Genomic DNA, 23242 nt, shown 5'->3' with positions numbered 1-23242 from the left:
ATAAAAAGTTAATAAACTGTAACTAATATTAAAAAATTAAAAACAGAGAACAGATCTCAATATAGAATTCTCAACAGGAGAATCTCAGATGGCTGAGAAACACTGTTCAGGTTTAGTATCCCTAGCCTTTAAGGAAATGCAACTGGAAACTACTTTGAGCTTTAATTTTACACATGTCAGAATGGTGAAGTTTAACAGGACAAGTGACAGCTCACTCACACTGACAAAGGTGTTGGGGAAGGGGAACACTCCTCCATTGCTGGTTGGAGGGCAAACAAATACAGCCAACATTGTATTTTCTCACACAACTGGGTTGTTGTCCCAGGAGGTTGTATGAGGATGCCTAAAAGCCCAGGCTGATGTTAGGAGAGAGCGTTGCTCTCTGAAAAACAACAGTAGGGCCACACTCTGGAGGAAAGCTTATACACAGTGCACTGAAAGTGGAGAGGTGGACCAGGTGCAGGCTGAAAGATTTCACCCCTATGTTCTAGTCTCTTTGGGGTGAGACAGTACTGTACAGGCTCCCAAAAAAGAAACCTGGACAGAAATCCAGAATAAAAACTACTCCACCTAAAATCTGTATTGCGTGCAAGATGTAAAGGGGCAGTGATGGCCCCAACATTGCTTGAGTGGTGACCTAATGTTTGGTTTAACTTGCAGCCCAATTCATGAGATGGAACCCACTCCCTTGATGGCCAGGAATGTCTCCAAGACATAAACATGCTGAGATGTCATGGCTGTTAGTCCTATATTTTTGTGAGACTCCTAACATTAAGAACAGGTGTAGCTTTGACTCTCTCACCTGCTCTTGAGAGTCTTTTCCCCTATTGGGTTCCTTGTACATCCTCACTGTGAGGTCTGTTGGCCTTGTCTTTTTTGTATCTTGTTTGGCAGTCCTATCTTAGAGGCCTGTTCTTTTCTGAAAAGAATATAGAGGAAGGAAGTAGTTATGGGGAAGAAGGGAGGTATGCTGGATGTGGGAGAAGGGCAGGGAGGGAAAACAGTGGTCAGAATATATTGTATGAGGGAAGAATCCTTTTCAATTAAAAAGCATTAATTTAATTTTCCTACCTAAAAATGCAAAGAAGAGACGCAATCAAAGAGAAGTGAAATAGTGAAGACAAGGAAAACAAAATCATGATGTACAGTTATTATTCTGTGTGCAAAGAGGGGAAACATCACTCAGGAGTTTAACAAGCTTATTCTTTGGTCTTATCTAGATCTATGAAATCAGATGTTTTGCTCTCACCAATGTGAAATGTGTAACACACAGGTAAAATGAGGTAATTTTCTGGTGTTATGTGGAATTACAGGGGTCCCTGCTCACTTAATTCCAAAAGAGTACTCTTTCTTCTCTATAATAAAAACTAAAGTTTGGAGCTAGAGAGGTGGCTCAGCAGGTAAGAATACTCTCTGTTCCTTCAGAGGTCCTGAGTTCAATTCCCAGAAAGCACATAGTGGCTCACAATCATCTATACTGAGATATGTTGCCCTCTTCTGGCATGCAGGTACAAATGCAGATAGAACATTAATTAAATATATAGTCTTTAAAAAAACAAAAAAGTAAATTTGAATAATATTCACAATAATATAAATAAGTATGTAATGTCATACACTATTTATGCATAACTATATAATACATTAAGTATATACAAACTGATATTTTAAAATGCTAAGTGTTTAAACATGTTTTCCCAATAAAAATAAAAGTGTCATCATCTAAGGTGGGTTAGCTGATCAAAACAAAACTAAGAAAAGTCTTACTTGTCTAATATTATTACATTTTTATTCAACTGTAATTTGTCATTATTTCAATTCAAACAAAACAAGTCAGTCTGTTTCTTAACTCATTTTCACTTCATGCAGCATGACTCATTGGCAGAAAACTCTTATGCCATGAAAATAAACCAACTTTCTGCATTTTTATAGTATATTGTAAAAGCACATTTGCTTTTTATTTCAATAACAACTTTTGCTCTAAAAAGCCTGAGATTTGATTTTCCTTCTCCGCATACCAACTAAAAATGTTACAAAAATTCTTTGAAAGTGATTGCTTTAGCTAGGTTGTGTTGTTTTTGCCCTTCATTTTCTATTGTGAACTATAAGTTAGACAAGTTGACTGAAGCTCTGCTACCCAATGAACAAATGGGAATGCAGCAAGATTGAAATCAGAGAGAGAGAAAAGTTTGTTGATTTGACACTGCTTATGCTGTAATTATACACTGTTTCATGACCAATATAGCACTGACTGTGAAAGTCTTTTGTAAGTGTGTAAGCCCTTTACCATTGTTATTGTCTTCATTCATTTACCATACCGTCCTTCTGAGTCACAAACCATGACCTCAACAAATACGGAATTAGGTTATTTTAAAAGTTATCCACCACGAACATAAACACAATAAGAGTGAGAATACAGATACTTTTTTAAAACTAAGCAAAAGCACATGAAACTTTACTGAGAAGTAAATAGCAATTTTGTCATTTTATGAGAGCTACGTGCAATGTAGGCACATGTAAACATGGATACAATGAGAAGGTGTGAAGAACATGGTTTATTGTGTTTTTTTTTTTTGGTAATGAGGAGGTGTAGGTGTAGGTAACACCAACAAATGCATCAGATTACAAACACTAAATACTTGCAGTTTTACATGAACTATAAGAACACAAACTGATGTTACTTAATTTTAGTTCAAATCTGTGGGAATTCCTAAATTCTGCTATCAAGAGATTATTTTGTATGCTAATACATGATCCCATACCACATTCAAATTTATTGTTCAATTGCGAACCATGTTTTATTTTCACTTTTTGTCTTCTCAAATTATACATGGGGGAATAACTTTTATAACCATAGCAATGTATTTTGTATCAGTAAACTCTATACTAAAGTCTTCTTTCTATGGCTGTGTAAATTATTTCATCACTTTCAATTTTATATACTAACTGTAGTTTGCTAAACAAATGATTATGTAGGATATCATTTACCCTTTTATACTAGAGTAAACAACAACAATGGGATGATGTATTTAAAAAAAAAAAGATGTTGGCTATTTTCTATTTCAGTATGAATTCACCAGAATCCAAAGAAAATTTCTATGAATTTCTAAGAGGAAAGCTGATTCCAAAGCTATGTCCCATGAAAAAATGACAAAGAATTCCAAATAGGATAATGAAGTAAGAATACACACATATGCAGCTGTGACCTCAGAACATATCTCAGAGCTACAACTATCAAGAATGTGTACAACAGTTGTGACCAAATTAGGAGACAAAGAGAAAAAGCCAAAATCATAAGCCTAAAAATATATTCAAGTTTTCCTCAAAAGACCCAAGGAAACTTTGCCAGGAAAAATGTGACTTGACCAAGGTTACTTATGGTTATATGTGTATAGAAATTAAATAAGCACAGACTGCAAAACTCTTACAAAAGCAACTCAAACTGACCCCTAAATAGTATATTTCTGACAAACCAGCTACTGTAGATCGCTCTTCTAAAAGGAGAGACCACATGCTCAATGGTCTGGAGCTCACTGTGGAAAAAAAGTGATCAAAAAAGAGGGCTATGATTCTAAAGCCCCTCATGCTTTCTTGTGGTTTCAGGCAAATCCAGTCCCACTGAAAGCAATACACAAACCAATGTGGTGAGTGTTTTCATGTTTGTTTATTCCCACATGGATTGTGCCATAAGATATGGAATCTGCCTTATCCACCTCCACAACACTAGCACACCTTAAAAACCTCTGCATCTCAGAAATTCCTTTTATGTCCTGAAATTAAATTTTCCTGAATCACACCACTTTGGCTGAAAGTAACGAAGAGAAAAAGATTCCAAACAAAAATTGATGGAGGATTCACATTGCCCACTTTTTGCAGCTTCAAAACTATTTATAAAATTTGCCACACAAACCTGAATGTGGAATGCAAGGTTCAGAACTTCTAGAGAGCAGACCATAAGTTTTCCAATTTCTCTTCTTACCACACACCAAAAGCAATGTGTGTGTGTGTGTGTGTGCGCGCGCGCACTGGACAGTGATATTTTAAGTATCACAGCTTTAAGCTGCCAGGGATGCAGAGGAATTCTCCCAGCTCCCACCCACTGCCCCCAAGGAATCCACACTCAAGGAAGATTCAGAGACCAAGGACCAATCCCCAAGTCACCACATAGATCAACAGAATGACAGTTGACCCACAGTCTCACAATATCAGACTCTGAGAGCTTAGCAGATCTGTTCCTCCTGGTTTTGGTACAGTGGCCCACACACTCAACATTGCATGGTTTGAAGTCCCCCTCACAGTTCTCTTCAGCTTCATGAGAAAAGAATCCTGGAAACAAACTATGAGCTACCTCCCACTGGTGCTACTGACTGATAGGTCTGCCTAGAGTCCCTCGTTTCCTTTGACTACCCAGCTGGGCTTAAGGGCACTAACAGCTACTCTACTGGGGGATGAGATCAAATAGCTCAGGGAGCAGAGACCTTCCCAGCTTGGCCCACACCTTAGGCACACCCAGAGCCCTACTCTAAGAAATCTGTATTTTAGTATGACTTTCCCATTTCCAAGACACAAGGAGACAGTTCCTCTTCTGCCTCACAGGGTCCTTTGTGTGCACATTCCAACACACAATCATTGTTCAGTGTCGCTATCTCTACCTTATAGCTGGGAAACCCTGAAGCCAAACAAGTCAAAGTCAAACAGTAACAATTAAAACAAAAATTGACGAAAAATTTGAAAGGAGTGGTACATGGGAAATGAATGAAAAAAAAATAAAAAATAAAAAGGAAAGGTCATGGATGATTCTAGGTATGGTGGGGTAGAAATTTTATTATAGAGAAAAGGGACAGAATAGCCAGATGCAGGGACATCTGGGGGAGTCCAGAGGGGACATGACTGTGAGCATTATGAGGAAAAGTAGGAGGGGAGAGGGGAAAGCTAGACCAAGATGCCTGGATAGTAAATGATAGATGAAAAAGCCCAGGTAACCAAAATGGTTGGATTACATAAGGAAGACCACCCAGGGGAGGGGGAACTCAGACCCTGGTCTAGAAGGCTGGGTATGCCAACCATTACCCTATGGCAGGTAGAAACAGGGATGCTGGGAGAACCAGAAGCTGAGCCTGCTTTTATTTGTTAAATAGGTACCTCAGCCATTTGTCCCAGGATTTCAGACTTAACAATAGGGAAGAATGAGGAGGTTAAATGATTTCACTATAATCTCAAAACTTGTTTTAAAAAGTTGAAACTGGAGAGCATCAGAACAAGAAAATTTGAACACAGGGAACTTCCCAGAGACTCATACTCCAACCAAGGACTAGTCATGGAGATAACCTAGAACCCCTGCACTGATGTAGCCCACGGCAGTTCAGTGTCCAAGTGGGTTACACAGTAATGGGAAGAGGGACTGCCTCTGACATAATCTGATTGGCCTACTCTTTGATCACCTCACCCTGATGGGGGAGCAGCCTTACCAGGCCACAGTAGAGGACAATGCAGCCACTTTTGATGAGAAATGATAGACTAAGATCAGAAAGGAGAGGAGAACTTCCCCTACCACTGGACTTGGGGAGTGGCATGCATACAGAAAGGGGAGGGAGGGGGGATTGGGAGGGGAGGAGGGAAGGGCTTATGGGGGATACAAAATGAATAAAGTGTAATTAATAAAAAATTAAAAAAAAAGAAAATTTGAAACTGGCTTCATTCCCCAAGATTTTTCTGGGACTAGACATACATAGAAGAGCACACCAAGTATTATGCACTCCTTTTCTCTTGGGATGCACCATTATTGTTAGAGCAATAACATTCCTGTTAGGCTCAGCCACACCTGTTTGCCCAGGTCTTCTGTGTTTGTTAACCAGTGTAACTATAGAAATTTGGTTTCTAGAAATAAGTTCAGTTCCTCTTCCAGAATCTTGATTGCCTTGGTCTGTGAACTCCAAGTAGTGCCAGTTTGGACTTTTCCTAACCATTTAAATTGAATAACTGACACTTCTGTCCAAGCAGGAAAGCTCTCACCATCCTTTTTCTCCATCCCTTTCTCTGCTATGATGACACCAGCTTCAAAGTAGGTCATTGAACTCAATTCATACACAGGTCCCTCTTTATTTGTAAATACCCACCCTATGAAAGCCAGGGATGATTGAGGGACCTCAGTCACTGGTTCCTTTTCTATTTCACTGACCAGGCTACGGTCTAGCCTGAAATGAGTTGCAAGACGCTGGGCCACAAAGGCAGGATTAGGTGGTTCAAAGCAAGTCTTAACTACATAGCATGAAGAAAGGCTGAGTTTTTGGAGACATTTCTCTAAGCTAATGAGAAATCCATTTTTAATTAGGCATGAAATTCTTTTTAAAAAATATTTAATTTTATTTTCTGTGTATTAGTGATTGCTTGAAATTGGCATTACAGACAGTTGTGAGCTGTCCCTATAGCTGACTGCCTTAGTCTTTGATCTAGCTATTGCCTACCCTGATTCACACAGCAATTGTATATAATAGATTGTTCTTCCTGTTCTGAACAGAAGGCACAAACCATGCTCCACATGCAAATCCTTTCACTGTAACTACAACACGGAGAGTTTGTTACCAACTCAAATTATAAAGCTCTTTTGTGATACAGCCATATAACTAAAGAATTTAGAAATTTTAATCAAGAGAAAAGCAAGGTCATTGCCCTAGGGAGAAACAAACTCAGTCTGAATAGCTTGCCTTGAAAACATTTCTCTACAAGGGTGAAGATGCAACTGTTCTAGAAATAGTATCCCTTCCCAAGGAGAAATCACTGCAAACACAATTAAAAGAGTAATTAAGACAGAATACATTTAATGACAGCATACATTCAGCTCTGGCCAATGCTTAAAAGGAGCCAGTCGAGGACAGAATTTTGCATTACACATATCTTGTAACCCTTAAGTCACTTTTAGGTTCAGTCCCAGGTTATGTTTTCAACAATTAAAATGTGGACTGGGGACTTGTAAGTCTAGCCACTTAGAAAGATTTACATGGCAAAAATATTGCCAGAAGTAGACTGGTGCCCTCAAACAGCAGGTCACTCTTCAGTGACAGGGTCCTGAAGTGAGTATGCCAGAAGAGGAAAAGACAGGAAAAGGCAACATTGGAAAAAATAAAAGCTGGGGCGCGGAGGTCTTATGCAAGGTATGTGTTAAGCCGAGTAAGCATTTTTGTCCTTCAGTTCATTTATTTAATCACTTAACAGCCAGATGGAAAACACCACCCTCCTTTCCTCCCTGTCTCATCCCCACACCCCACTCCTCCCTACCTCTATCCTCATAGAAGCAGATCCTCTTCCCCACTTAAGTACCAACATACCCTGATGCATCAAGTCTAAATGGAACCAATTGTTCCCTTTCCCACTGAAGCTAGGCAAGTCAGTCCAGGTGGAAGAAAAGTGATCCAAACCCAGGCACAGAGTCAGAAACAGCCAGGACTCCCACTGTTAGGCGAGCTACATGATGACCAAGCTGCACATCTGCTACATATGTCCAGCATATGGGGTTCTATGTCCAGCCCATAAATACTATTTAGTTGGTGGTTCAGCCTCTGAGAGGTCCATGGCCAAATTAGCTTCTCAAGAATAGCATCTGGTATGCTACTTTCAGGGGAAATGGAAGGAAATGGTTAACTTCTGTGATGTCAGAAGAAAATATCATAAGTAGAAACAAATTCACGAGGAGTCTAATGAAACAGAGCTGCATTAAGAGGAACACAGGGTCTCTCAAGAACATTACTAACCAAGCCTACAGTGGCCTTGGAATTGACAACCACAGCCCCATGTGGTGGGAAGAGCTGCAATCTCATGATCTGAAGCAATGCCTCCCCAAAGGCCTGGGACATAACAGTCTCTCCCAAACATTTTTGTGGCTTTTGAGAATAAACTCAATTTTATTCTCAATACATGGAGACGGTAGAGAAAGTTCCAAAGGCCTAAGCCCCAGTCTGTTACTGGCTATGCCAAGAATGTTAATGGGTTTAAGAAAGAACTATGCCATTCCCCTTATATGAAGGCCTCATGGAATACCTTTATTGATCAAGTCAGCCATGAACACAAACAAGTTTTTTGTTTGTTCGTTTTTCCCTTTTCAAAGAGTTGTCAACCAACCAGTATAGGCTCGCCCCTGTGGCAAAACTATTCTTTTCTCAAAAACAAAACTGGATCTTTAGGTAAATGAATTTTAATTCAGAACATGGCTGTTCTGGCAAGAGAACACATCCAAAGACTTTCCAGGTCTATATGATCTGGTTGGAATACAGACACACCTTTACTCCCAGGAGAAAGAGATAAGCAGTCTTTGTCATCAAGGCCAGCCAGTAGAGCAAGCTTCAGCTAAAGAAAAGCTTAGGTCTGGGTGTGGTGGTACAAAACTTTAACCCTAGCCCTCGGGAAACAGAGGCATTCAGATGACTGAGTTCTAGACATTTCTGCTCAGGCTGTTCTGGTAAGTCAGTGAGTTGAGAGGCAGTGCGCTCAAGTTGAGTTTGCAGAATTCAGAAAAAGTTTTCACTGGGAGACTTTTACAGACACAAGTTGAAGAGAGAAACTAGACACAGGTGACGACAGACAGAGCCTGAGAATGAAAACCATCAGGAATATTATAACATATTGCCAAAGTTAGCAGAGCAATTCAATCAGAAAAGGCGGGTTGATTCAGTCAACTTGGAGGGGAGTCTGAGCCAGAACAGTTGAGTTGAAAAGGCCAGTAAGAGTTCAGAAACAACTAGAAAGGGTGAACTTATTCAGCACTAAGTCTCAGAGGATGAAAACATTCTAGGCCTAGATTTGATTGTATGGAGGCTAGAAGCTTGCAGGACTAGGCCTAGGTTAGCAGATGAAGGCACTAAGCTCCTGGAGGACAATTACATCAGGGGAATAAATGTTACTTTAACACCTTTATGTCACCACAGGCTATAATGTTGGTTGTGACCCTGTAAAACCGCCTTGAGCAGCTTGGTAGAGGCCTGTTTTTTTGATATGAGGATCGGCCTGGTAGCTGGTTGTAAATCAGAGTTGTCTCTCTCCTTTGCTATGGTTGGAGACAAATTTCTGGACAAGCCCGGTCAACATGTGTTTGCTAGAGTACTAATCTCTAACAGGCCTGGTTAGCATCCTATTTACCTGTGGGGTGATTGTGAGGCAGTCCTCCCCTGGCTAAATTGTATTTACTGTCACCTACTATTTCCCAAGCATTGGAAATCCTTTACATCATCAATTCTACTCTTCCTCATCACAGCTTAATATTGGAGTGCTACCCAACACACAAGATGCCGCTTACAACCCGCCCCCCCCCGCCAAAACTACCTCCGAATGGAACTCACACCTAAAGGTTAAATGCTAAGAGCAGTACTTGTAGAAGACACGAGAGAAACTTGAACACCAAAGACTCCCGCCATGAGGATGATTCTGCACACAAACCCCTGCTGCAAACACTCTACGCGGATAAGGCTCCAGCACATGAGTGACTCAGTTGCCACCACTGGGTCCAGCAAGCGCCTAGGACCACAAGGTCCCTCCCCAGGGGCCGCTGCTGATCAGCCAGTCGCGGAAGAGACCCCGCATACCAGCTCCCGCCGCTCAGCTGCCTTCTCCTCCCTGCACTCACCATAGTGCGACTTTGGAGCTTGCCTCAGTTCACCTCGCAGCACCAAGCAGCAGCGGTGGCGCTCAGAGCACTTCACCCGGAACCACAAGAGCCTGCTCAGCAGCGGGAGCTGAACCAGCAGAAAGGGATACGGAAGGACACGCCCCCTCTTCACTGGTGGGCCCAGGCGGGGACCTGACTGGCCAGAGCGTTTTGAGTGACAGGAACCCCTCCCTTAGGGGTAGGGTGTCTCCCTTAGGGTTAGAGTGTGTGGAAGGGACACAGCCCTTTAGTTCCTGACTCTGGCATCCAGTCCAGGACTGCGCCTTCTCCAGATCTACAGAGATTCGCATTGCAGCAGCACTAGTGCCTGTCCTCCCATTGCCTACAAGTCTGCCTGCACATCCAGCCTCGGGACCGCCCAGCCCTCCTACCCTGGCCGCTCGGCCATCTGCTGCTCTCCTCTGTGGAAGGGGACCCTAGGCTCCCCAACTCAAGATCTCAGGGCATTCCTGAGCTCCCCCACAGCTCTGCTTCTTCCTCCTGGTGGATCAGGCTTCCACAGCCCATTACTAAAGTGCAGTGGAGTTGCCCATCTGTCCCACAAATGGAAGGGGTCCTAGAATAATTAACAGGTAAGGAGAACTTTTTAAATTATTCATACATTTTATAATTAAAGAACAAAATACAAATCAAGGTGACTTCTCTATTAAATTGCCATGGTGTTTAAAAGCTTTGGCAGTAATATACATATATACACACGTACATATGTGTATATATGTATATTATATATATATATGTATATATGTATATTACTGCTAAAGCTTTTAACTATAAAATATAAAAGGTAGGAATCACATACTCCAAGAACCCCATTCCTGTGAGATGATTAACATGTCTAGAGAACATATTCAGTACAATCAAACAATTCTGACAAAATGATTGCAGGCTTCATAAGTTGTGCTAAATCATATTCATCTTTGGTGGAATATCTAGTTTATAGTGATTTACAAGTACCACAAAGGAATTTATTAGATTTTATAAATGACTATCAGAGAGTTATATAGTCTTCTCAGAGAAAAATATGAATTGTGTTTTGTAATAAATGCAAAATGCACGCTTGGCAAAAAGTATAAAATCTGATAACAGAATTTTGGTTGGGACTGTGTGTTCCTTATACATTTCATTTCTTAATGTTATGAATATTTTTAAATTTTTTATATTAAGTTTATTCACTTTGTATTCCAGCTGTAGCCCCATCACTCAATCCCTCCCAGTCTCATTTTTCCCTCATTTCCATCCATGCCCCACTCCATCTGTCTTTTCTGAGACTGAGTCTCCAACCAAGGACCATGCACGGAGATAACCTAGAACTTCTGCACAGATGTAGCCCATGGTAGCTCAGTATCCATGTGGGATCCAGATTAATGGGAACAGGGACTGTCTCTGACATGAATCAGTGGCTATCTCTTTGATCACCTCCTCCTGAATGAGGAGCAGGCCATAGAGGAAGACATTAAAGCCACTCCTGATGAGACCTGAGGAGGACCTTCCCTATCAGAGAAATTTCAAGAAACAAGATTTGTGTTTTGTGGTTTCATACTGGGCTCAGATAACTGCACCTATGTTTCACCTGGTACCTGTGAACACCCTGAGAGAAAAACAGTTAACAAATGAAAAACTTTGTGGAGCAGTGTTTTTAGCAGCCATAGCTTCCCAAATGGAAAGGTAAACAAAACAAAACATATGTATTAGTAAAGATTCTCTAGCTAAACAGAACAAATGGAATGCATGTACATATGTAGACAGTGGGTTTTTTAGAATGGCTCACAGGCAGTGTTCCAACTGGTCCAATAATGCCTGTCTACCAATGGAAAGTTGAAGAACCCATGTTGCAGGATTATTTAGTTATACTGTGAACCCTGAGATGGTATCCTGGAAAAATCTGTCTCTAGTTGTGGTGTGGTTTAGTGTAAGCATATACCTTTAATCCACAAAACAGGCTTGGATTAACTCAACCATAGGTCAAGAGGCTAAGCAAGCAACCAGTTGGGAGAGATTCACATGAAGTGGAATGTAGGGACATTCAGTTTGAGAGGATTTTAAAAAAAGCATGGAAGGTGAAGTAGTTTTTGTTTTGTTTTCTGAGCCTTTGGCTGAGTAGGAAGGTAGGCTGGGTGCTTTCTCTGCCTCCCTGAGATAGTAAGTTTTCACCCAGGCATCTGATTCCAGCATCTTTATTGGTGATATCCAATATTTTGGATTTTGCTTAAAAACCAAAAATACAGTAATGGTTCAGCCAATGTAGCTTGATGTTTCAGATGGTCTTCAGTATATACCATAATTCTTAAGAAATAAGCTTTAATGCCAGTTTTTTTTTTAATGAGCTTGCTAGCCAGAGGTAGGGCCAGCAGACAAAGAAAAAGAGCTACCATCTCCAAAATTATATGTATGTATTGTGTGTGTGTGTGTGTGTGTGTGTGTGTATGTATGTATGTTACCATCAGAGACTGTGGATGAGATTAAAGGTGGGTTTTATCACATCAAAAATCTAGATCGTGATTGAAGAGTTTTTCCACTTCCCAACAATTTGGGTTTTAGTTAATTCCATACATATAGTCAATTTGGCTGCCTAGAATAGCCATCACAACAGTGAAAACAGATTTTTTTTTTTCCCCTGTGGCAGGAAAGGAGAACATGGGAGTCTTTTCCAAAGCATGATTTTCTTCATCAAAGGAAGCTTTGATGTTTTACTTTGGGAATCTGGAAAAGTTCAATTATAGGTTTGCCTATGTTAAAGCATGCTAAGTTAAATCCTTTTTCTTAACATGGTGGTAGTGTATAAGGAGATATATTTAAATGCATCTTAGCTCAAAGTCATGCAGAAACATATGTAAATTATAAAAGTGGACAGAAATGCCTCTGGAATGTTCATCTTGTACCACAAGGTCTTAGATGAAAATAAGGGACACTAGAAATCGTTTGCATGTGGCCAGTGCTACCTGTCAATCATGTTGTATGATTTCACAGATAGAAGTATCAAGGCCATTTTCTCACACATACAAATCCAGAGAATACAGATTCAGAAAATATCAAGGAAGTCACCTATCAGCACCATGGACACTATTCTTAGAGGAACAGCTTTGCTGAGCTAGTCTAACCTCACAATGAGCCTGTTTTTGCCTGTGAGATGGCTGGTTCAGAGGAATGCTGCAGCTACTTTCATACAGGAATAGAAAGAGTTCATTTTTAACTAGCCCTGGCTGCTGTCTGTCTCAATGCTGTGATATCTCTGTAGAGATTACTACAATTTTAAGTTTTATTTTTATTTTATATACATGGGTGTTTTTCTGTGTGTGTCTATGTTCAGTAACAACAGAAGCCAGAAGATGGCAGATGACATTGACTGGAATTAGAGCAAATGGCTAGCTACCATGTGGTTTCTGGAGATGGAACCTCTATCTTCTGTACCAATATCCATTGTTCTTAACTGCTAGACTATCTCTATAGCCATGTTCTAATTTAAAATATATTTAATTAAAATATATTACATTGCTTTACCCATTTCTTGTCCTCTCTCTATTCCTTATTCTTCCCAGGCTATTTCTTCCAAGCTAAGTATGGGTGAATAAGTGTGCTCAAATATTTGAATAAAACTTGCTGAGTCCCTTTCTGTTGATTGTTTATATATGGTTTCAGGACTGAACACATTGTATTGGAAAAGCAATTAGGGAGCTCATCCTTGTTTGATGCTAATTATCCTACTTTCAGGAAAATTCCACTCTTCAGTGAACAACAGGATGTTGAACCACAAAGGTCCTTGTACCCACAGATCACTAGGGAAACCAGGAATGTTAAACATGCAGAGGCCTCTTCTCAGTGCATTAGATCAAATACCTGCATTCAATCCAAAAGGCTGGGAGTGGAATTTGTTAATGACTTCTTTGCTAGCTGTGGGGGCAGACCTCACCTACTTCTTGCTACAGAGGCAGACTTTACCAAAATTTTCCAGAATGATGATTATCTCAGACTATTTCTTTCCTAGATAGTTACCCATCTGAGTGACCAAAGATGCACCCCTATCTGTAAAGGGTGGGAGAGCACCCAGTTTTTTATGAGGACAAGGTAGGTATGATGTGCCTGATTTGAGAAATGCCAAAAGACCACTAGGAGTCCAGTCCATTGAAAATTACACGAGGATCTTTATTCAAGCTAAATCTCTGGCCACCAATCTTCCCCAACATAGCAGGTTAGAGAGTGAGGCCCTTAATCTCAGGGAGGCACAGTTTTTAAAGGGAAAAAACGGCAAGCAGGGGATTCCTAGCCTTAGAGTTACAGAGGATAAGTTTTAGGTAGGGGGTTCAGCAATCTGACCTTTTGGTTAATTGTTCCAAGCCCCCTGGCCAAACCGACAGATAGTGTTATACCCAGTTTGCGGTTCGAGAGCCCCCAGAAGATCTCCAGGAATCGACTCTGTTGCAAAACACATGAGGGTCTTTTTTATTGTAAATTACAAGCTGCAGCTTAGGCCTACACAGCCCCACTGCCGAAATGGTGGGAGCTGAGCGCGACACGCCCAGATTAGTTGGGTGATATAGATTCTGGTCCCTCCCAGCATGCCCAAGGCAGGGGCGATTCCTGCCTGGCAAGCATCTATTGGTCAAGATGCTAAATTTTGAATCGATTGGCTATAGGAAGATTCCCAGACCATTAATGACCAGGTGTCCCTCCCTAGGGGGAGGGTCCAGTTTCCTAGCAACTGTATTTCTAGTGGGTGGGGAAAGAATGCAGCGAGGCGGTCCTTCCCCTCAGGGCATTACTAGACTTCTCCACCCACATAGTTCAGGCCTTAATAATAGCTGCTAATTTTTAATCTTTTTGGTCTCTCAATAGCAATCTGTATGATAGCCAGCTGGGTGAAGAGGAGGCTCCACTAACACACTCTGTGGCATTTATGATAACATGTGGGGTGGAGGCCTGGTTATAATTATCTATTTACACATTTTGTGGTATCCACAAAACCTGCAGGATGGAGGGCCATGTGGCCCTTTTTGGAACCCAAAGGTGGTGACCAAATCATTCCAAGGTCAGTCAACTTAAGATAGAGTCTGAGAAACAAAATGGAGCCACCGCTGCCATCCTCAGTTCCTTCAATACAAACAAACTGAAAAGGCCAGAATGAGCCTAAATTCGGTGTTATTTGTATACCACTAGCTTAAGACAGTCACACTGTGAATCCCAAATCTGGCTATAGATTAAGAAATTCTGTTGCCCTGGAACTCAGTATGAGTGGTGAAATTGCCATCCTGATTCACAGGGACCCATAGCCCTGCTAATAAATTCTCTAGTCCATGTCTACTCGCAAGTGTCAGTGGATGTTCCCCTGAACTGTAAATGGCAAGACTGAAGAGCTAGCAAAGAGGAAAGCTCAGGCAGCAGGTCTCTATTATGAGTATGAGGCCAGAAGGGTCTATGCAAATGAGTGCAGGTGTCCTCAGACTCCCGAAGAATGCATTTTGCACAACAGGAGCACTGCAGACACAATGGATTGTCACAGGACACCGCATAGATGCATGCGAATTTTTAAATGCTCATGGTGTGTACTGTTCGGCTTTAAATTGAATGAGTGCAGATGAGAAATTGGGTAGGTGATGCATTTTCCATTGTCAATGGTTTTTAAACTTTGAGAATATTCACTCCGAGGCATTCCTGAGACATAAACAAAAAGCTGGGAAGATGACTCAGCAGTTAGGACATTGGCTCGGTGGCCTCCCCACTATCTCCCGGGCCACCATGTTTCTGAACTGTAAACACAAACCTGCAAAGCACAGGAGCCATTTACCTCTTTCGTTGATCAATACAGAGCTCACCAAAGTCAGAAAACTACAAACAGTCCCAGAATGCATTGTGCCCACAGCAAGCTTCTGTGAGAACTACAAGCATGTCTCAATGAGAACTACAAACATGGCGGGGTGCAGAGCAAACACTTCTGGGATTGTTTGTAGTCATCTCCGCTTACGGCCAAGCCATAACGTGGTGCAGGCGCAGAAACACAATTCCCAGAATGCTGCGGGCATTGTTTATGCCTTCACAAGGCAGCCTGGGTTGTTTTCCCTCCCTGGTAGGGTAGCCTGGACCGGAAGTCGCCCTGAAGCTGTTTTCCACTGCTGCAGAGGCCCTGGTCTGGGAAGTCACCGACCAACCAGTGCACACATCCTTTCCCCCGGTCCCACGGTTCTGTAAATGTCCCCTCCCTTTGCCCCTTGCCATCTTAGGAATCAAGACCTTTCTAGGAGCATCTCCGTGATGTCATCGCCCCGCCCCCTGGTAATGGAAGTAAACACCAGCTGCTGGAAGTAGCTTGTGTAGAGGAAGAATGTGCAGTTTGCATTCTTCTGCTCAGAGGCCGCCCACCTCGTCTATGGGAAAGGAATCCTGGGGTCTCGGCCCCCCTTTTTTTTGTAATTGCGGCCCTCCCAGTCAAAGCAGCGCTGCTCTCTCGGGAAGGCAGAAATGGGCTCACCCTGATAAATATTTTTAAAGATTAAACAACATCAACAACAAAAGGCGGCGCAGTGGCATACACCTAGGATCCCAGGACTGGGGAGGCAGGGGCAGGCGGTTCTCAGTGTGTTCCTGAAGAGAAAGCGAGTCCAGGAAAGACAGGGACACAGAATCGCTATTTCTTTCCCAGGATCCCCAGGGACAACAGGTTGGATCCCCAGGGACAACAGGGTGGTGCATGAACATCTGGTTCACTCTGGTGATGTGCACGTGTCCATGAAGACAGAGCGCTCCTGCACCTAATAGCTAGATTTATATATGTGATAATTTTAATACTGTATATTTTAATTTAGTAAAGACAGAACTGTCTTGAGTACCCACATCCTCTAGTCCTGTGGCATCGTTGGATGAACCACTGAAAGATAATGGCCTTATTCTGCCCTAAGCATGGAGGGACCCTGTGCCAGAATTAAGCTCAAGGGAGTGGAGGGGAGGGGGATGCTAAGGCATTTACCTGGGCCCCTGCACCTGTATTCAACCTCTAAAAGTTGTTGCTGCAGGCTATGGAGGACACAGGTTTTCCCTTAATTTAGAAAAAAAAAAACTTGAGAGAATTTATTCCAAATTTTAATACAAACAAGTAATTGACCTGTATTGTACATGCACAACAATTTCAGTTGCTCTCCTCTGCTCACACACACAAAAAGCATAAAGTGTACATGACACTACTTCACTCTTGGAGGAAAACATGGCTGTGCTTTGGGCTGGTTTTGGGTTTCTGAGTTTTCTGCAGTGCTGTGGCAGTTATGATCCCACAGGTGATAACACATAGGGTGATCAGGTGTACCCACCCAGGTACATAAAGGGGCAAGGTGCAGCAACTTTGATACAAAGGATAAAGACCAAACAAACCATTACCGGATGTGTAAATGGACAAACACACACACACACACACACACACACACACTTGAGGACCACTTCATTCCTTCTCAAATAACAAGGGTTCCAGGTCCTGAAGTAGTTTTGAACAATTTTTGTTTTGTTTTCATTTTAATGGCCCACATACAGAAAAAATTTGGAGAGGGATTTGGTTCTGGCTCCTGATTGGTATCAAATGAGAGCAAATTCCCACTGATCTCCATTTATTGAGGAATATCTGAGGATGCATATGTCTTCAGTCATGGCCTCTTAAAAGACTATCATAATATTTAGTGAAGTTTAAATAGCAAATGATGATGTTATTCCTGTTACTCAATTTCATCTCTGGTGAAAATTCATATTCTGAGGAACATGTGGAAGGTTTTCTAAAACGACTCTCCCCTACATGCACCACTTTCACACACTCAAAAAAAATACAGCATTACTCTTTTCCCATGTCTGACAAAATTATAATTTCTGAAGAGCCTACGCTGCCAAAAACTCACTAGCTAGCACCCAGAACACATGCACCTATCACGAAGTATAAGAACCTTTGATACAATGACCATCATCATGTACCAAGATGGCCAGTATGAACCAGACAATCACAGTGAGGCTGCCCACTGACCAGTGTTATAGTGGAATTCAAATAAAATTATAGTCTTTAACCCAATAATCACTCTGCATGGTAGACTGTCCAGGTGAATCAGGGAGGGAGAATTGTGCTTGTGAGAGTAGCATCACTCCCAGCAGCCACAGAAGTAGACATGCAGCTCAGCTCTTCCTGCCAGTCTTCACATTCACCCAAATTGTGCTCAGCCTAAACCCAGAAAACCATCAGTACCCCTACCTTCCAGCTAGCTCCAAATGACAGTGAAGCATCTCCAACACTTCTAAGAACATGAACACTTCCTGATGTGTGCTTGACATCACTGAACCAGCCAGGAAAATGTCTGTTATTATCCTGGAAGTAGTAACTGCGTGGCTTTCACCACCATCATACAAAATGTTTAAATAATGTGACATCTTCCAAAACACACAACAGGAAGCATCAATGTAACTTGGTATTGTTGCCTTTTTTTCCCCTCTCATTCATCACAGCAAATTCTCAGTGTAGCTATGATTTTCTAGGTCCCAAAGTTCCTTTCTTACAATCCTAATATCTTCTCAAACCAAAATGAATGTTATAACCCAGCAGCTATTTCTTTCTTCCTGAGCAAATGTAGTTATCAAAATGGAATTGGTGAATTCCTTTTTGATGGGGTCACCCAAGCCGGTGCACCTCTCCAGAGAAGATGGAAAAGAGTAAATTCCCTAGGATGGTGTCCTAAAGTGAATCAAGTATGGCAAAGCATGATAACAGGAGCCATGCTGGCCCTGCCTTGATTTCCAGAGTCTTCAATATTTCACAAGGACAAACAGTGAGGTCAACCAAATCTCAGCATATGGTTCCTATATTATCATTTAAGATATGCTCAGGAAAACAATAGGATTTTTTATTAGGATTTCCCCCAAATACCTTCACATTGGCTGTTTGTGCATGGGGTGCCCACAAATACCCAAAGTCTCATGGGTCTGAGAAAGGTAAGAAATAATAGTCAGAGAACCAAAAAAACACCCTTGAGAGAAGACAAATCCTGTACAATTGGAATAAGGACACAGAAATAAACCCACACTCCTACTAAAACTTTACTTTCAACAAAGACAAAACCATACAATGGAAAAATGACAGCATCTTCAACAAATAGTGGTGGTCTAACTAGATGTCTGCCTGTAGAAAAATGCAAATTGACCCCTTTGTATATCACCATGCAGAAACTCAAGTCCAAGTGGATCAAAGACCTTGACCTAAAACCAGAGACTCTAAATCATTTAGAAGACAAGGTAGAAAAAAGTTTGGAACTCAGTAACATGGGAGACAATAGAAGAAATCAGCGCAGGCTCTGAGATCAACGATTAATAAATGGGATCTCAAGAAACTGAAAAGCTTCTGTAAGTCAAAGGACATTATCAAAAGAACAAAACAGCAGCCAACAGATTGGGAAAATAGCAACACCAACCCTATATCAGACAGAGCATTAAAAATGCAAAATACACAAAGAACTTAAGAAATTAAACACCAACAAATCAACTAATCCAATTTAAAAATGGGGTTCAGAGCTAAACTGAGAATTCATCACAGAGGAATCTCGAATGGTTGAGAAGCACTAAAGGAAATCATCAAAGTCCTTAGTCATCAAACAGAAATCAAAATGACTCCAGGATTCCATCTTACACCACTTGAATGACTAAGATAAAAAACTCAAGTGACAACATATTCTGGTGAGGATGTGGTAAAAAGGGAACATTCCTCCACTGCTGATGGGAGTGCAAATTTGTACAACTTCTCTGGAAATCAATCTGGTGCATTTGCAGAAAATTGGGAATAGTTCTACCTCCAGACCCAGCCATAGCACTCCAGGAATAATAGCCAAAAGTTGTTCCCTTATATTATATAACAAGGACATTTGTTCTACTGTGTTCATAGCTGTTTATTCATAACAGCTAGAAACTGGAAACAACCTAGGTGTCCCTCAAATCTAGAAGAATGGATAAAGTACTTCTAGTACACTTACATAATGGAATACTCATCAGTTATTAAAAATAAGAAATCATGGAAACTGCAGGCAATGGATTGAACTAGAAAAAAATCATCCTGAGTGAGGTAGCACAGACACAGAGAGAAACACATAGTATATACTCACTTATGAGCGGATATTAGATCTATAATACAGGATAACCGTACTACAATCCACAGACCCAAAGAAGCTAAATAACAAGAAGGGTCCACAGGAGGGTGCCAGAATGTCACCCAGAATAGAAAACAGAATAGACAGCAGAAGTGGATGAAGAGAGGGAACTGAGCAGAATTTTCTTTTGTGACTCTAAGACAGTCTATTTATTGTCCACAAAAGAATCTTTTTATGGTTTTTTTGCCATAAATATATTCTATTTTATGTGAAATGGTTGCTTTGTATACAGTCCTCTCGTATATATATCTTATAGCACTGGACATATTCCATGAAATCATGAAAATTTTGGTTATTGAACTTGCCGTATTTTTACATATTTACACATATATCTTAAGAATTTCATCTCACACTAGGAAAGCATTTGTTGAAAGACATTCAAATTAAATGTCTTCAAGTGAGTGCTTGCAGTCTCCAAATCATTTAAGATACAGATATATACACATACATGTTGACAGAACCTTTTTCCATTTTATTTTGTACTTTCAACTATAAGGTGAAAATGTTTTATTGGCTTGATGACAGTGAATTACTTACCAATAATATAAGATCCTGATGCTACCCTTGCTTACCAGTGAGGCTTACCTGGCATGGAAGAAGCCGGTCCATGTTTCTGTATGCTTTAGATCCCATTTCAATTTTGTTCAACAGCGTTTTATGGAGGGCATGGGACACTGCATTCCATATGGAATAGCTGGGCTCAGAAATGGTCACCACATCATTTTCTTCTGGTTTAATCTCTATAGAAATTGGGTATGGGTCATGATTTTCACATAGCAAAGCAGGAGGTGAGCAATTAAATCCTGTCAATCCAGAATTTATGGAAGTAAAAATCTCCTGGGTACTGGGAGGCTACAGAAGACAGAAAGTTCATTAAGCCAGGGATAGCTCTTGTCTTCGAATATGAGAAGCTTCCTCTGAAAAAGTTCATCAAGTCATTCCTATTTGATAGGGACTCAAAATAAAATGTGTTGGTTTGCCATGTTCTACACTTTCCTTCTGGTTGAAAATAATTTATTTACCATGTGAAAAAACTTAAGTTACTTATATGACTACAGAATACCTGCACATTTACCTGTGTATGTTGGTTCAAATTCAGCAAATCAACAGCAAATAGTACCCAAGTTTCAATTAGCTGGCTGTTTTTCTGCAAAGCCAAACAGATTTCTTTCTTTCTTTCTTCTCTCTCTCCTTCCTTCCCTCTTCTTCCTCCTCCATCTCTTTTTTTCTCTTTGCCCATATGTATATGCCCTCAGCCCAGCAGAGGTGGTTAGATCCTTATGTACTGAGTCCCCAGCACCCTAACAACTAAGCCCTGTGCACCTTACCTACTCAACAGCCCCCTAAAAATTATTTATAGGTTCTTCCCTGCTCGTGCACCCGCAGGCCAGCAGAGGGCGCCAAAACAACCAATACAAGGTCTTTCACAGCCTCACCCCGGGCAGGGTGCACCCATCTCCCCCAGGAAGCTTGCAGGTCTGGAGGGAGCGGAGGACTGTGCGTCTTCTCATCCCGCCAACCCTCTGCCTGAAGTTCTGCCCTCCGCACCACCAGCTGGGGGACTCCAGGCGGACGGATGGAAGGCGAGGAGTGGACAGAGGAGGGAGGCGGGGAACCCCAAAATCCCTCCTCCCCTTCCTCCCCGCACCCACTCCACGTGTGAGCAGGACTATGAATTCATAACTGCTTGGGATAAGAAGATTGCTGACCTGGAAAAACCGTTCTGGGTAGCAGCACGTCTCTGGAGGAAGTCCCGCCCCTTAGGGCTTCGCTTCCAGATCCGCCCCGCAGAGAGTCGAGACTTCCGGGCTCGGAGGCACCAAGGCCGCCCCGCCATCTCCCTGGCCCCTGCCACGGGGATGTAAACACAAACCTTCTAGTCACAGACATACCTTTATCCCTTCGTTTCTCACTTCAGAGCTCTTGCTGGTCACAGAAGTCCCAAGAGTCCCAAGAGGAATCGCGGCTTAGACTTACCGGCGCGAAAACTACAAACATGGCTTCGGAGCAGGGACTTCTGGGATTGTATACTAGAACTACAAAAATGGCGTCCAGGCGGCGCCATGCATACTGGGATTGTTTGTAGTCACGAGCCTGCGTCTCTCCCGCTCTGTTGCCTGGACCGTGGCCCAGGAGTCGCCTACAAATCCCAGAATCCGCTGAGGGCTGTTGCCAGCATCATATGCATGTGTTCTTTAGATTACCAGTAGTTGGCTTGGCGAGGAGCGTGCAAGTAGGCACGAGAAATCTTTGTCCTCAGACCCCACACAGCCTTTCTCCTGCTCTCCCTGTCTGTAAATCTCTCTGCCACTCCTTACTGTCCTAGGGATCAGGAGCTTTGTGACGTCATCGTTCCGCCCCTTGTTCACGAAGTCAACACACAGTAGCTGCTCCTGCTACTACAGTAAAAAGTCCTGTCCCTGGTAGCTTTTCCTATGTCACTGGGAGTCAGACACAGACAATAATTTTTTTTTTTTTTACATGAATACCACTCTGCCTTCTTTTGGAGGGGGACTTTTTTTAAAATTTTTTATTAATTACACTATTCATTTTGTCTCCCCCATGTAGCTCCCTCCACCCTCCCCTCCCAATTCCTACCCTCCTCCCTCTTCTCCACGCATGCCCCTCACCAAGTTCACTGATAAGAGAGGTCTTCTTTTCCTTCCTTCTGATCCTAGTCTATTAGGTTTCATCAGGAGTGGCTGCATTGTCTCCCTCTGTGGCTTCTCCTTTCAAAATGGAGTCACCCAAGCTAACTTAAACTCTTCAATCACAAAAGTAGGAAAGTAACTAAGATACCATGCACACATGATATGTACCCAAAGTTAAAATGTAAAATTCTGCTGGAGACATAAATGTATTCTACTGCCAATCAGTGACTAGTGTTTCCTTTCTGTATCGCTTGTTTTGACTGGACTATGTTTTCACAAACTCCACAGGAAAATGAGTGTCACAAATTACAGGCTAAAAATCGGGACTGGGGGGATGACTCAGCAGTTAAGAGGACTTGCTGCCCTGCCAGGGGAACTGAATTTAGTTTCCAGCATTCACATTGGCCTACTCCCAATGGTCTGTAACACCAGATCCAAGTGATCTGACACCCTCTTCTGGCCTCCGTGAGGACCCACATTCCTCTGTAAACACACACACACAGAGAGAGGGGGGGAAGTGAGAGGGGGAAAGGGTAGTGTGTGTGTGTGTGTGTGTGTGTGTATGTGTGTGTGTGACAGGATCTCCCATTTGTATTATCTTTTAAAATCACATATAAACTAAAATGACCTTGATCCAATCATCTTGCCTCTAACTCCTGGGTGCTTGGATTCCAGGTGTGCAGCACCACACCTCAGTACAAGCAGTGGTGAAGAGGGGACTCAGATTTTCTTGTGGTTGCTAAGCATTTGGTCAGCTGAACCATGTCTCCATCCCCTGACTTTATTTAACC

The 23242-nt window shown here is 41.9% G+C and overlaps 1 protein-coding gene across 1 annotated transcript in view; it reads right to left on the bottom strand.

Annotated features, from left to right (window-relative positions):
• Positions 1–20543, bottom strand: part of LOC132651059 (zinc finger protein 431-like) — a 61559-nt gene extending 41016 nt beyond the window's left edge. The window contains exon 1 of the mRNA XM_060376367.1: positions 20386–20543. Within this exon, the coding sequence (XP_060232350.1) occupies positions 20386–20433 (48 nt within the window). The 5' untranslated portion in view covers positions 20434–20543. The remainder of the gene's footprint in view (positions 1–20385) is intronic.
• Between the last annotated feature and the right edge of the window lie 2699 nt (positions 20544–23242).

The sequence above is a fragment of the Meriones unguiculatus genome, assembly GCF_030254825.1.
Source record: "Meriones unguiculatus strain TT.TT164.6M chromosome 13 unlocalized genomic scaffold, Bangor_MerUng_6.1 Chr13_unordered_Scaffold_39, whole genome shotgun sequence".
Classification (NCBI taxonomy): domain Eukaryota; kingdom Metazoa; phylum Chordata; class Mammalia; order Rodentia; family Muridae; genus Meriones; species Meriones unguiculatus.
Note: the sequence above shows the minus strand (reverse complement) of the source record. Positions and strands in the feature narration are given on the sequence as shown.